This window comes from Dromiciops gliroides, chromosome 1 (assembly GCF_019393635.1).
Source record: "Dromiciops gliroides isolate mDroGli1 chromosome 1, mDroGli1.pri, whole genome shotgun sequence".
Taxonomy (NCBI): Eukaryota; Metazoa; Chordata; class Mammalia; order Microbiotheria; family Microbiotheriidae; genus Dromiciops; species Dromiciops gliroides.
Genome location: NC_057861.1, coordinates 585,917,196 through 585,930,763, shown reverse-complemented (window position 1 = coordinate 585,930,763; position 13,568 = coordinate 585,917,196). Strand labels below are relative to the sequence as shown.

Genomic DNA, 13,568 nt, shown 5'->3' with positions numbered 1-13,568 from the left:
ATATTCAGTAGAATGTTAAGCCAGATTACTCACAAATGAGGCATGAACCTGACATGAACTTTTTTTCTAGAAAAGTTTATGATTTAAAAAAATGTATTAAGCCTATAACTATGATTACTTTCCTATTTACTGATTCTTGTGCAGTATTTCTTTGGATAAAGCTCCAGTACAGAAAATAGAACCTCATTTGCATGTAATCTAGACCTCACACCCGGATGTAAATTTAAGAAGTACTGTAGTCATAGAATTTCACAAAATGTGGAAGTTAATAGATCAGAAATGAGTTCAAAACAGTATTTTGGGGTGGTATGGAGAGAGTCATCTTAAGGTATATGTAGGAGGTGGGAGCAAGAAAAAGCTTTTAAAGACTAGCATTTAGGGTTCTGATAACGCAGGAGTCCAGGGGACTAGGCATGTTCAAAGAAGCAAACTTCTGCAAATAGGCAATTCACTTTATATTATAAAAAAGTTATTAGCTAAACTATATCACATGTATTTTCATAATTAGAAATTCATCAGGCTAAGACTTCTACCGGTTGCACTCTTCAGTCAGCTGAGGCAAATCCTCCAATGTTTCTACATTGAGAGTAGGAAATTGGACAGGAACGACAAAAGGTGGTTCCCTTCCTTTTGGAGGTCTTCATGATACACTGGTGTATTTTGTACAGCCGGCAGAGGAGAACTGGACTATATGTATTTTCATCAAACTTTTTAGAAGCACCAATTTTAATTCATTAAACAATTCCCTCCTTGATAAACAGTTAAACAAATGTAAATGGATACCATGATATACTTCATTTTTAACTGTGCTAGTGTCCCAAAGGGGAAAGAGGAAGCAAAGCCAACAGCTTTAAAAAGACTCCCATGATGCAGCATGAAGAAGAACACTGACTGCCCTTCACATCAGGAGACTTGATCTCTAACTCTAGCTCTGGCTACTAACTAGCTATTTGACTCTGGGTGGGTCACATTCCCTCTCTGGGCATCTATATCCTCATAGGTAAATTGAGGGGCTTAGATTAGATGATTTCCAGTTTTGGGATTCTAAGATTTCTGTTCTACTGACTATAATGGAAAACAATGAGTCGAAGAAATGAGAGCATGACTACTATTATGATAAAAGGCACCAAAGAGTATGGCTGTGTCAGCAAAATAAGCACCTCTACCATTTTACTTTTTAACTTTTCCCTGAGCTGTAACTTCTGAATAGGATGTATGGATGAAATCATAAAGCTGCTTAGCATTTGCAGCATTTCCAAGAATACTCGAGAGGGTATCTTGTGACAAAGTTGTTAACTCTGCAATGCTCTTAACATGATTCATTAAGGAACAACAGTTTTTAGCATTGACACCTGGCATTTTTAATAAGAAGTCTTGGGGTCCAGGATTGTATTTTTCTGAATCAGGAAGGGTTTCAGCATCTGCTGTGATGGCCATCGCTGTTGTGGCATCAGGTTGTGGCTTGTTCTGTTTCAACTCCTCAAACAACTCAGCAGTTGCATGTGGGGAAGGACACCAAAGGATACGGAGTTTTGGGAAATGAAGGGTAAGAAGAGTAAGTTTGGAACTAATATCATTGCTGGAAATCTCCTGATGTAGAGAGCCTCGAGAAGTAAGAGAGAAAGGTTTACTGGGATCAAACTCAATCAGAAGTACTGGTCGCTTATAATATCGAGACATGGAGATGCACTGACTATAAAGACGACCATTATTTAAGGAACCAATCAAATCACTGATACTTTTCCTCTCCACACATATTTCTGGAGTAAGGATATAATCTCCAACTTCTAAAGTAACTGGTTCAATGTCAATGCCTCGACGATGAATCAGAGATGGAAGTTCACTTCGAAACTCTCGCATGTCCACAATTATATTTTGTTGCAAATTAGTCTTTTCCTGGCCACCTATGAAGTGAATATAGGTATTCAGAATGAATGTCATTAAAGAAAAATATATGCTTAAATAAGGATTAAAATTTAAACCAATGTTTCTTTTGTTCGACTACGATTAATGTCTGGAAAGAATTCCTACTAACATTTATCAATAAGCCTCCAGCATTTCAGAAAAATACATTATAGATTCCCAAATTAGGTGCATGGCACTATGATGTTTCCTACATAAATTTTTTTTGGAAATAAAGCTACATTGAATACCCCTGGAGCACCCCTCACAAGTTAGCTTAATTTAATTTTGCTGACAGACATAATAGAGCTTGATTGTCAAAAGTGACTCCGAGAGAATCCCAGAATCTGGGATCTGGAAAGAACTTTAGAGATAATGTACAAGTAATTTCCAACTTACAAATGTAGGGCTTATAAATGACAAATGCATACAAATAAGCTTGTCTGAAGGCATAAGACTCTGATCTGGAGATGGTAAAAACTCACCTGCTTTGCGAGTGTCAGCGGAAGCATGTGAAGGTGTAGCTTCCCTTACGAGATCTAAGTTTGTTTCATCTCTGCCTTCTCTTTCTTCAGGGATAACCATACTTGCTTTTTCCCTGAAATATTATGAAATTAGTACAAGAAATTAAATTGAACAATATAAACTTTAAGTTTATTTTTTTCAGGGGCAGCTAGGTGGCGCATTGGATAGAGCACCAGCCCGGGATTCAGAAGTACCTGAGTTCAAATCCAGCCTCGGACACTTGACACTTACTAGCTGTGTGACCCTGGGCAAGTCACTTAACCCCCATTGCCCTACAAAAAACCCAAAAAACCCCAAACCAAACCAAAAAAATTATTTTCTAAAATTTCATTTATTTATTTATTTTTTGGTGAGGCAATTGGGGTTAAGTGACTTGCCCAGGGTCACACAGCTAGTAAGTGTCAAATGTCTGAGGCCGGATTTGAACTCAGGTACTCCTGACTCCAGGGCCGGTGCTCTATCCACTGTGCCACCTAGCTGCCCCCTATTTTTTCTACATATTTTCCAAATATAAAACAATTCATATGCTTTGATATATGGTGAAATGCTATATTAAAACCAAAAATATATAACAAATAATAGCTAAAAGTAGAAAAAACTATATACTACTTCCTGGTCCTCCAACAGAAAACAATATTTTTTCCACACTACTGGCTCTTCAAAGATTTGACAATTCATAATTTTATTCATTTGAATGGTGCATACACAAAAAAAGACTGAAAGGGAGAATGTTTATTATAGTAAATTCTTTAAAAAAATTTGTTAAAAGTAAATTATTTCTAAGCATTTATAAACACATAAACAACTGCTATGCTACTTACAAAAGGAACAGATAACACCAATGTATTTAAAAAATTTGAATATTAGATTAAAAATAATTTTTACAAAAATGATTTTTTTAAAAAATGAGAAACAAAATAAAACTTTGATGAGCTAGATCTCTTAATTGGAATTTTAAAAATACATTAACTATTCAGGGAAAAAACAACGAATAAGAACAATTAACAACAGAGAACTGTAACATTTAAAAACAAATTCAAGGTTATATGGATTTTAGCACACATTTAACCTTTCAGGCCAATATAGCTTGTATTTTTTCTCCTTTTTTTTTTTTTTTTTTGGTGAGGCAATTGGGGTTAAGTGACTTGCCTAGGGTCACACAGCTAGTAATTGTTAAGTGTCTGAGGCTGGATTTGAACTCAGGTCCTCCTGAATTCAGGGCTGGTGCTCTATCCACTGCCCCACCTAGCTGCCCCTAGCTTGTATTTTCTCAATTCAAAAATTCAACAAGCCTTTACTGAGTATCCCATATATGTAAGACACTGTGCTAGGTGATAGTATATAAAAATAAAACAAAGTGTCTACTCTCATTGAACTTAGATTCTATTGGGGAATCTATAATATTTAAAGAGATAAATAACCACAACATAATTTGAGGGAAGAACATGAAGAATTGGGGGGAACAGGAAAGGCTTCATGTGGAAGGTACCATCTGAGTGAGTTAAACCTTGAAGAAAACTAAGAATTCTAAAAACTGGAGGTTAGGATAGAGTGCAATCCAGGCTTGGGAGAGAGCTTGTGCAAAGGCAAAGGTGGGAGATGAAATGCAAAGTTAGGGGAAGAAAAAATAAGACAGCTTGGCTGACATGGAGAGCATATGAAGGGGATTAATGTGAAATCAGTTTAGAAAAGTAGTCTGAGTCAGACTGTTGAAGACCTTAAATGTCAAAAGAAGTAATTTTTATTTTACCCTAGAGGCAAGTAAATAGAAAACTGACCTGTGATGTTATTTCAGAAGATGTAAAGGAGTCAAACTCACAGCCTTAAGAACTCCCAAGTGTGGCACAAACCAGATTAAATGTAATTGGGAAATGTTGAACAAAATCAATAAAAACCTAATGCAACACTGTTAACTTGTGTTTTCTAAGTCAGTATGAGGCCCACAGGGGTTTATTTCTATTTGTTTGACACCAATGGGAGGAAAGAGACTAAAAATTGGGAGGTTCAATTAGAAAACTACTGCAATAGCCCAGGTGAGTTTGATGAGGATCTAAACTAGGGTGGTATCCATGTTAACATAGAAAAGGGGGTTAATGTGAGATATACTGTGGAAGTAGGATTCAATAGGACCAGGCAACTGAAAGGATATTGTGGGGGGGGGAGGGCAGTGAGCGAGAATGAAGAATTGAAGATGACTTAAGTTTTGAACCTGGATGGCATGAAGGATGATGGTGCCCTCAAAAGAATTTTATAAATATATATGTATATATAGCTATCAAACTGAGGTTCTACATAATGACATGCAGTTGCCACAAAATTCTCAACAATCAGAAGATTAAATTCTGTTCTCCTACATTATTTATAAAAGCAAGGTTAAAAAACTGAGTGTCTACAATATGTACAGCACTGTGCTACATGGCATACAAAATGAGTAAAAGACTAGTGACTGGCCTCAAGGAGCTTATAATCTAGTTGAAGAGACAAAGTTGATATCATAAAACAAGCAATTGAGTATCCCAGATTACTAGATAAAACTAAATAGAAGTCAGTATGGGCTTCAGTGTTAGAGAGGCCTGCCACACTATTATAGTTGTGACATATTGTAAAATGGAGTTGAAACAAAAAGAGGTTTCTGATTGTGGCGAGTAAATCTATATGTGGTCACCCTATTTCTGTGACAAGCTTGGGGAAAATTAGCTGGGGTTTCTAATATATTGCTACTTATAAATTAGAAGCTTTAGCACCAGTTTTGGGGCATTAAGCATTTATTAAAGCATATTAGGTATTAGTAAAGATAAAACACATTGCCCTGAAAGTTAGGAAAGCCTCGCTAGGATCTAGGGAAGAATACAGAAAAAGGTGCCTTCATTTACGAGTCTTAGGCCAAAAAGGGAAGTCTCTCTCCCTGTGTGACTGGAAGCTTCCTGCCGGTGCAACGAGAGGCGGTCCTTACACACTGCTTTAAGCTAATTGGCTAGCATCACCCAAATCCATTGGTTCACTGGACTTGAGGGCAGTCCATGAGCAGAACATGCTCAGAGTTCAGAGAACACAACCCCTGAGGGCCAGGCTCTCAGGTAGGTGTGGTTTCAATCAAGTCAACTTTAAATGAGTTAATCAGCAAAGTCAATCCAATCAATCCCAATATTATTCTCTCAGGAGGGGGCCTCGGGGCATCCCCAAACCCATTATTTTCTCACAATTGACCAGAAAATTTGTCACTTAATTCCTTGAGAAATTGTCTTTTGGCCATGTCAGGTTTCATTTTAGTTTAAATTTGCTATAGGCTAAAACTTGAACATATAATTTTGGAATAAAAATTATGGCTCTTAGCCATATAGCTTTTGAGATAACATATATACAAATACAAAGTTATCATCAGGATGATAAAGAAGAGAAAGTGGTCACAACAGGCCAGGAACTATTTCAGCCCCAATTCTTCTCAATACTCAATACTTATAAGGGCCAAGACATAAATGATAAAGAATAAAAGTTAACTATGACACACATCCAGTAATCATTATTCTAGAATAGAAATTGTAAATAGCCCATTCCTAGGCAAACAGTAAACCACTTAAGAAACAGAAGTTTGCTTATAAGATGTGAAAGAGAAGTATCCTAAATTCTTTAGTGTAAATCACTATTATTTTTCTTAGAAACTATATGGTACTCAGAATAAGAAAGTCCATGTCTGAGTCCTGGCTCTATCACCTATTAGCTGTGGGTCCCTGAGCAAGTCACTTAATGTCTAACCTTTCCTCATTTGAAAATAAGGATAATATTAACTCCACAGAATTGTGGTGATGACTGGATGAAATCATTTATGTGGAGGCACTTTATAAACTGTGAAGTGTGACACAAATGGAATTTTGTTATTATTAACAAATTGAAGTGATAATATAACATATAGGATAAATACAAACTCTTTTCATTGGCCCTTCATAATCTGGCTCTAGTCTATTTTTCTATGTTGGCTACATATTACTTTCTGTCTTGTAATTAAGTACCAGCCAAATTGGCAAACTTGTATGACCCTTTATTTATAGCTTTGCCTTTGCAATTTATCTGCTAGGCTAGGAAAATTCTCCCACCTCATCTCTGCTCCTTGTAACCCTAACTCCCTTTCAGGGCTCATGAGACTTAGTGCCACTTGCTAAAAGGAGTCTCTTCTGATGTCCCAGATGTTGGTGCCTACCTCCACTCCTCTGAAATGACTTTATGTTATTTTGTACATACTACTTTTTCTTCAGGAGAATCTAATTTTCTTGTGGGCAAAGGTTGTTTTACTTTTGTCGTTATGTCCTTAGGGCCCAGCACAGTGACTGGTACATACTGAACTTTATTTTTTTTTGTTTGTGGGGCAATGAGGGTTAAGTGACTTGCCCAGAGTCACACAGCTAGTAAATGTCAAGTGTCCGAGGCTGGATTTGAACTCAGGTCCTCCTGAATCCAGGGCCAGTACTTTATCCACTGCACCATCTAGCTGCCCCACATATTGAATTCTTAATAAATGTTTGCCCAACTGATTTGATTGAACAATGGTAGCTTCTTCTGCAGTGATATGCAACATTCTGGAGTAGAAAGAGAATGAGCTAGAAGCTAGAATACTTAAGTTCTGGTTTGAGTAATGCCACTTGTCAGCCAATGCTAATTAACAAGCTTTAACCACTTCCCCAACTCTTAATTTCTCCCATATATAAAATGAGGTTAATACCACCTGCCTTGCTTATTTCACTTCGTTGTTCTATGGCTCAGATTTTGTAAATGCTAAAGTATGTACTATTTGGATTTTAGGTAGTGTCTAGGTCTAGGATTCTATTATTATTTCAAAAAAACTTATTAATGTCTTTTTTGTCTTTATAATGATTTCTGAGGTAGAAATACTCCCCTTCCAGAGTGAACCTTCCTTTGTAATAATAAAAAAGCAATTAAGTGAGGGGCGGCTAGGTGGCGCAGTGGATAAAGCACCGGCCCTAGATTTAGGAGTACCTGAGTTCAAATCCAGCCTCAGACACCTGACACTTACTAGCTGTGTGACCCTGGGCAAGTCACTTAACCCCCACTGCCCCACAAAAAAAAAAAAAAAGGGGACATCAAAGGCTTAGGTCCTATTAATAAAAACACTTAGCATTTATTAAAAAAAAAAAGCAATTAAGCAAAAACAACTGTTACAGTAATTCCGTGCAACAATGCACAAGCAAATAGATACAGCATTTCGTACTAGGAGTTCCTGGCTTCTGTGCTGTGAGAAGGGATGTGTTACATTATGTGTTCTCTGAGACACGGAGATATTATTGTTTTTAAAAGTCTTCCTTTATGCTAATTAACATCAAACTGAGAATTGAAAAAAAAGAGGGGACTTCATCTTTTTTTACATAAAGGGAGAAAATAAAGGTTGAATTTGCTGTGTAACAAAATGTTTAAAGTTCTAATGCCAACCTGGAAGAAATGGGTTATATGTAGTTTTTGTTTCAAAAAGTAACTACTTTTAAGTATAATAGTTAAACATTAAAATACATATATATTCTTGTTTAGTTAAAAGAAATGTAAATTACTGTAAAATCTTAAGTATTGTTTTGATGACTGTCTTCTTAATAAAATATAGCAACCATATATACCTATAATTTTTTATGATAATTACTTGTTTTATTATAGTTACTACTATAAATACTTATTATGAAGAATAACTTACATTTATAGGATGTTTAAAAGTTACAGAGCAATTTTCATCAATTCCCTGGAGATCAATCACTTCCTCTGTCATGCCCTACCTGTCCTAAGGTTAGTTAGCCTGTGGGGATACCCTCATACACCAGGCTGTCCTATATCTGGTTATACCTATAATTTTTGACACTTCTAATATCCATGATTAATACTTGTTACACTGAAAATCTGCCTCCAAATGATTTTACAGTTGTTTCAACTAGTTTTATAAGTAAGTTAAGCAAATAATAATGGCTGCAAAACTAACCTAGAAAAATAAAAATAACAGTACTTTAAAATGCAAGGCATAAACCTTCAAAAAATGAAAATTGTATATTCAATTTGTAAAGTAATATATAAAATGACAATTCTTTGAAAAAAAGTTAAACTATTTTTAAAGCAAGTCTTCCAAATTAATCACTTAAATTAACTTGATTTAACTCAAATTATAACTATACATAATCTTTTTTTTCAGAGTAAGGGCCCTCTACTTTCAACACTTTGTTAGGTTAGTGCAGTTGGGTATACAAGCTTATAAATTTCACTAACTTTAAAAGTATTCCATCATTCATATTTGGTTCTCATTCTCTACTAGTGAGGTTTACTATATTTTATTTACTATATTTTCAATGACACCTAGAAAATCCAGAGAGGCATTAATGACAGAACGGCCTAGGATTCTGAAAAAACAACAATATGGTTTTTGAACCAAGCTCTACCACTAATCCACTTTGTATCATAGGACATTTATGGTAAGAGTGTTTCACTTTCTTAATTGGTAAAATATGAATAATAATACTTGACCAACAATGTAAATTGAGACTACTGTTTACTACTATTCTCTCATAGGTAAAATCCTACCACTAGTTCTACTGCCAAATAAATTTTTCCTTTCCTTATAAGTGACTAGTCTTTTTATGCTATTCCAATGACTACAAAGAGTTCTTCCACTTCTAGCTTCACTGTTTTATATTATTATATATTAAACTATTTTAAATAGTAATATTTGCATTCCTTAGAACTTGACATATGCAGGTTGTGGTAGATGTCATACTCTAAGTCTGTCTCTAATATAAATGCTCTTTAATATAACTGATTCCCACAGTACAATTCCTTAAACAAATTCTGTCTTTTAAAGAACACTTTTCAAAGTTCGAAAATTTAACTGAGGAAAAATATTATAAGGAAACTGGAATACAGATAATTGGAGACTTGAAATGGAAGGACTTAAAAACTACATGAGAGGTTTAGATTTATCATGTCAGGTAACATGTAAAACTATAATTTTATGGAAAAGTAGCATATAAATTAATACACAGAAGACTTTCTATTCCAAAGTCTGCTATTCAAATAGTTGTTGTGTCCACCAATATTGTATCACTGATCCCAACGGGGATACAAAGCTACTTGTGAATGTAAGGAAATGTGATGAGGTAGATGCTATTTAGCTACAAAGTAATAGTAATGTAATGCTACTGAATTTCAATGTGCTTCAAAGTAATGAATAATTCAAGGTATTTTTACTACCTGGTGAACCAACTAGGCTGTTGGGGGACTGGGAAGGGATTGGTTAATTTTTCTTTTGAGCATAAGTATTAGTTTGGCCTTTGTACAGAGAATGAGAATTTCAATTCAATAAACATTTATTAAGTACCTACTAGGTACAAGGCATTGTATTAAGTGCTATGTATGCAAAGAAAAAAACCAAAATGATCCCTGTCCTCAAAGAACTTATATTTTGCAGTGGGAAGACAAACATAATAGATTCAAGATAACAAGGTGGGAAAGAAAACACACTTTTGCAGGGGATGTTTTATATCAACTATTCTTACTGTACAACCTTAGTTAAATACTCTTTCCTAAAAGATATTTAAGTCTGATGACTAATGGATATCAATTGTGATCATGGTGGAAAGCACAGTGGTTGGGACTCATGATCTATAGTATGTTTCATTGAGCAAGCTCATTCGTTTTTCAAATGAAACAAAAGAGGGGACTGTAATGATTGGAATGATGCCACCTGCTGGAGACTTACTATAGGAAAGCTCCACCATGAGGAGAATGCCTCTGAGGGCAAGGCCATGTGGCTTTTCCTTGGCGTCAGGAAGTGACGTTTGCTCACTGGTACTGTCTATCAAGGCTACCAGCCAATGAACTTGAGGAGCCTCCCATTTCTGTGAGGGACACACGAAGTAGGAAGCGAACGCTGGGGGAGGAGTTCTCCCTTTTTGGGTTCCTGACTTCACCATGGTGGCAGCAGAGGACAGAGGAGTTGAGGAAAGATAGGATTGCCAGGTTGTAGGAATTCTGTTCTCAATCTTTCTCTTCTTTTACTATCTTTCAATAAACCCTTAAAAACCTAAACTCGTTTTATCAGTGATTTTAGTCAGTTTCCCCCAAAACTGGGGGAACAGATTAGGACCCACATTTAGAATTTTAAATTACACAAGTATCAGACAAACAACTCCTCAAGCCCTCAGGATTACACCCAGACCTCTGAAGGAAGGTGTGGCCATGCTCTGGACACCTGATTTGTTAGCACAAGTGGGAGTCTGAATAAATTGCCTTAGTGCTTATGTTACATAAGGATCCTGAGAAGATGAAGCTAGACTGCTTTATAATTACAGAAGGATACATTGTATACATATATGGATACAAAAAAGTTTTGGGAAGAGCTTGGCATTGGAGGAAGGAGAGCAAGATGCATATTGTGGATGGTGGTGAGGCAAGGGTGGAGGATAGGGCAAGGTGGAAAAAGAACTATGTACTTTTCTCTTCTGCCTAGGAACTTAATGGCAGGTAGTATGCCACTGAAAACCATCTCTTTTCTGCATCTGGCAGCTGTGTGTTGCCACAGGTTGTCAGTGCTTAAGTTGGCGGAGTGTTTTGGAAAGCTGAAAACTTCAAACTACATCAGTCCAGCCCAATATTTTCAGGCTTGACTTTTCAGTTCTGGCTTTACCTTCTGAATTCTGGGAAAGACTGGGAAGGGGAAAAAGAGAAAGAAACAAAGGTGTGTTGGTTACCATTAAGAAAAAAAGGCCAGATTTATACTCTCAATAGAGCCTTTCCCTACTACCTTTCTCTCTCTTTCTTTTTTCCATCCCCCAGGAAACTTAAAAAAAAAAATTGAAGCATAGCAGTTTCTTCATTCTTCTTATGTGTGCACCATAGGTTTTCCTTCTGGAATCTGCCCACAATCACTTAAGGGAGGTCTTCTATAGTTTGCTATTTACACACTAATGCTCTATTACCTAATGAGTTTCTCAAAAGCTTCTTTTTCTTTCCGTAAGGCAGTAAGATAGCGCTGCTCTTCCGTTGAACCTCCATATATAAGAAAGTAAACCCTGCAAGTCAAGACAGAAGATTTTTTTTTTTTAGACCACAAAAACACAGTGCTTAATCCCTATAGGGAATAGTATAACTCTTGAATTTGGCAACTCAAAGGGTTTAAATGATAAATATTTGACTAAACATAAAAGGTTCCATTAATCACACTCTTACTAAAATCAAGCTGCTAAACTCTACCTATTAAAGATTTTATTACCTAGCTTTTTTTCCCTTTGTCAAAAGAAGGAATCAAGTTTGGGTAAACAGTGAAATACAATTAGAGAAGATGAGTGATTATTTTCTCAGAAATATAAGAGTCCACTGGCCCCCTCCCCTGAGATTATATTCTCTTTTCATTTTTGCTTTGCATTCCTGCCAAAAAACTGTTTTAAATGTTAGATTGTTTAGTTATAGAAATCAATCTATAAAAGATCATATGCTAGTGGAAAATAAACAATAAGTGAAATCTATACAATCCTTATCTCTCCAAGTGATGTCTCAGGTCTTTCACATTGGTAAATGTCTTAACAGAATAGAGACATCACACATTTGATATAAACACATTGACATACAGCACAATGGACTTTATTAATCTACTCACAATTAATTATACATATATCTTCTTTTTTGGGGGGGTGGAGGAGGAGGTCTGCTATTTATTTTGCCTCTTTTAAAATTTCTTTTGAAATGTTTCACTGATGTTCTTTTCTTCTTTACATCACAGTCAATTCCCAATGTCTCTCCTGCTTTCCATCCCTAATATTCCTTTGTAACAAATGGTTACAGACAATCTGCCTCTTTTCTACTTTCTTTGTAGCTGAGACTGCTGAGAGGTAGAATCAACTATGTCCATTTTGCCCCCCTTTTCTTCAACCTCTTAATGTTTCCTCTTATTCCTACCTTAAAAAAAACTCTCCAACTTTTCTCTTCTTTCCTTGTAAACCATTTTCCCCAAAATGTTACTAACTATATTATTCCCAGGCAACAGAAATCTTCTTCAGAGCATATATGCTATCACTAAGCATGAGAACTAAGAATGACACATTTAATTATTCTCTGATTACTTTTGTTCATCTCATTCTCTATCCAAACTTCTAATCCTGTATTATTTCAGATTCATTTCTCTTGGTATGATATGCCAGCCTGTGTCTATCTGAAAGGCTGCTAGAAACTTTTCTCTTGGCTTTGTCTATTGGTTCAGACTGAGTTCAAGATAATCATTTTGCTGTTTATTTTTCTCCAAATTGGACATCTAAGATACTATACTTACATGCTCATAGACTCTGAGGAGTTGAAAAAGATCTCAGAGTGCATCTAGTAAAAGTCCTTACCAAATATACAAGCCTCTTCTATGATGCCTCCCACAACTGATGATCCATCCTCTGCCTGGACACTCGTCAAGTTATGGGAAAATCACATCATGAAGCAACTTATTCCATTTTTGAAAGCTCAACTTACTAGAAAGCTCTTTATATTGAGGCAAATCTCTCTCCCTATAGCTTCCACTTAATGGTCCAAATTCTTCTATCTGGAATCATAGGATAAGTACAATCTCCCATATGATAGTTCTTTAAGTACTAGAAGACAAATATGATACCTTTCCTCTTCCTTGGCTTGTTCCCCCTCCCCGACATTTAGAAACACTGAAACTACCATCAAAGTTGAGGCTTTTGATGTAATCTGTATAATTTTTTTGTAACAGTACTGGACTTACTCATATGATTGTACATCTTAAACTTCAAATCAATACAAATACAATATGGATAATGGGGTAACAAAAAATTAGAGGTAATGTGCTAGGATGAGGTCTGGAAAGGGCACTGGACTTGGAGTCAGAAAACCTGGCTTTTAATTTCAGTTCTGCTATTTAGTATGTATGACCTTGGGCAAGCCACTTTCCATCCTGAGAATGTTTCCTCATTTTTAAAATGAGAGAACTGGTCTGTGGTACTTTCTGTCTTTTCCTATTTGCAGCTACTCAGCTCAGTGTGGCATTTTAGATCTCCTCTTATAAAAACTTCAAATTCATGATTATACAGTTTAGCAAACAAATTTTCAAATGACTTTAAAATATGGTAATAATTATAACTCAATAATAATAATAATAA

At 35.8% G+C, this 13,568-nt stretch overlaps 1 protein-coding gene across 1 annotated transcript in view; it reads right to left on the bottom strand.

The window, feature by feature from the left end:
* Window positions 1-230: 230 nt before the first annotated feature.
* Window positions 231-13,568, bottom strand: part of ERCC4 (ERCC excision repair 4, endonuclease catalytic subunit) — a 50,440-nt gene continuing 37,102 nt past the window's right edge. The window contains exons 9-11 of the mRNA XM_043977427.1: window positions 11,385-11,477; window positions 2,388-2,500; window positions 231-1,904 (exon numbers count right to left, since the gene is read on the bottom strand). Coding sequence (XP_043833362.1) covers window positions 1,171-1,904; window positions 2,388-2,500; window positions 11,385-11,477 — 940 coding nt within the window. The 3' untranslated portion in view covers window positions 231-1,170. The remainder of the gene's footprint in view (window positions 1,905-2,387; window positions 2,501-11,384; window positions 11,478-13,568) is intronic.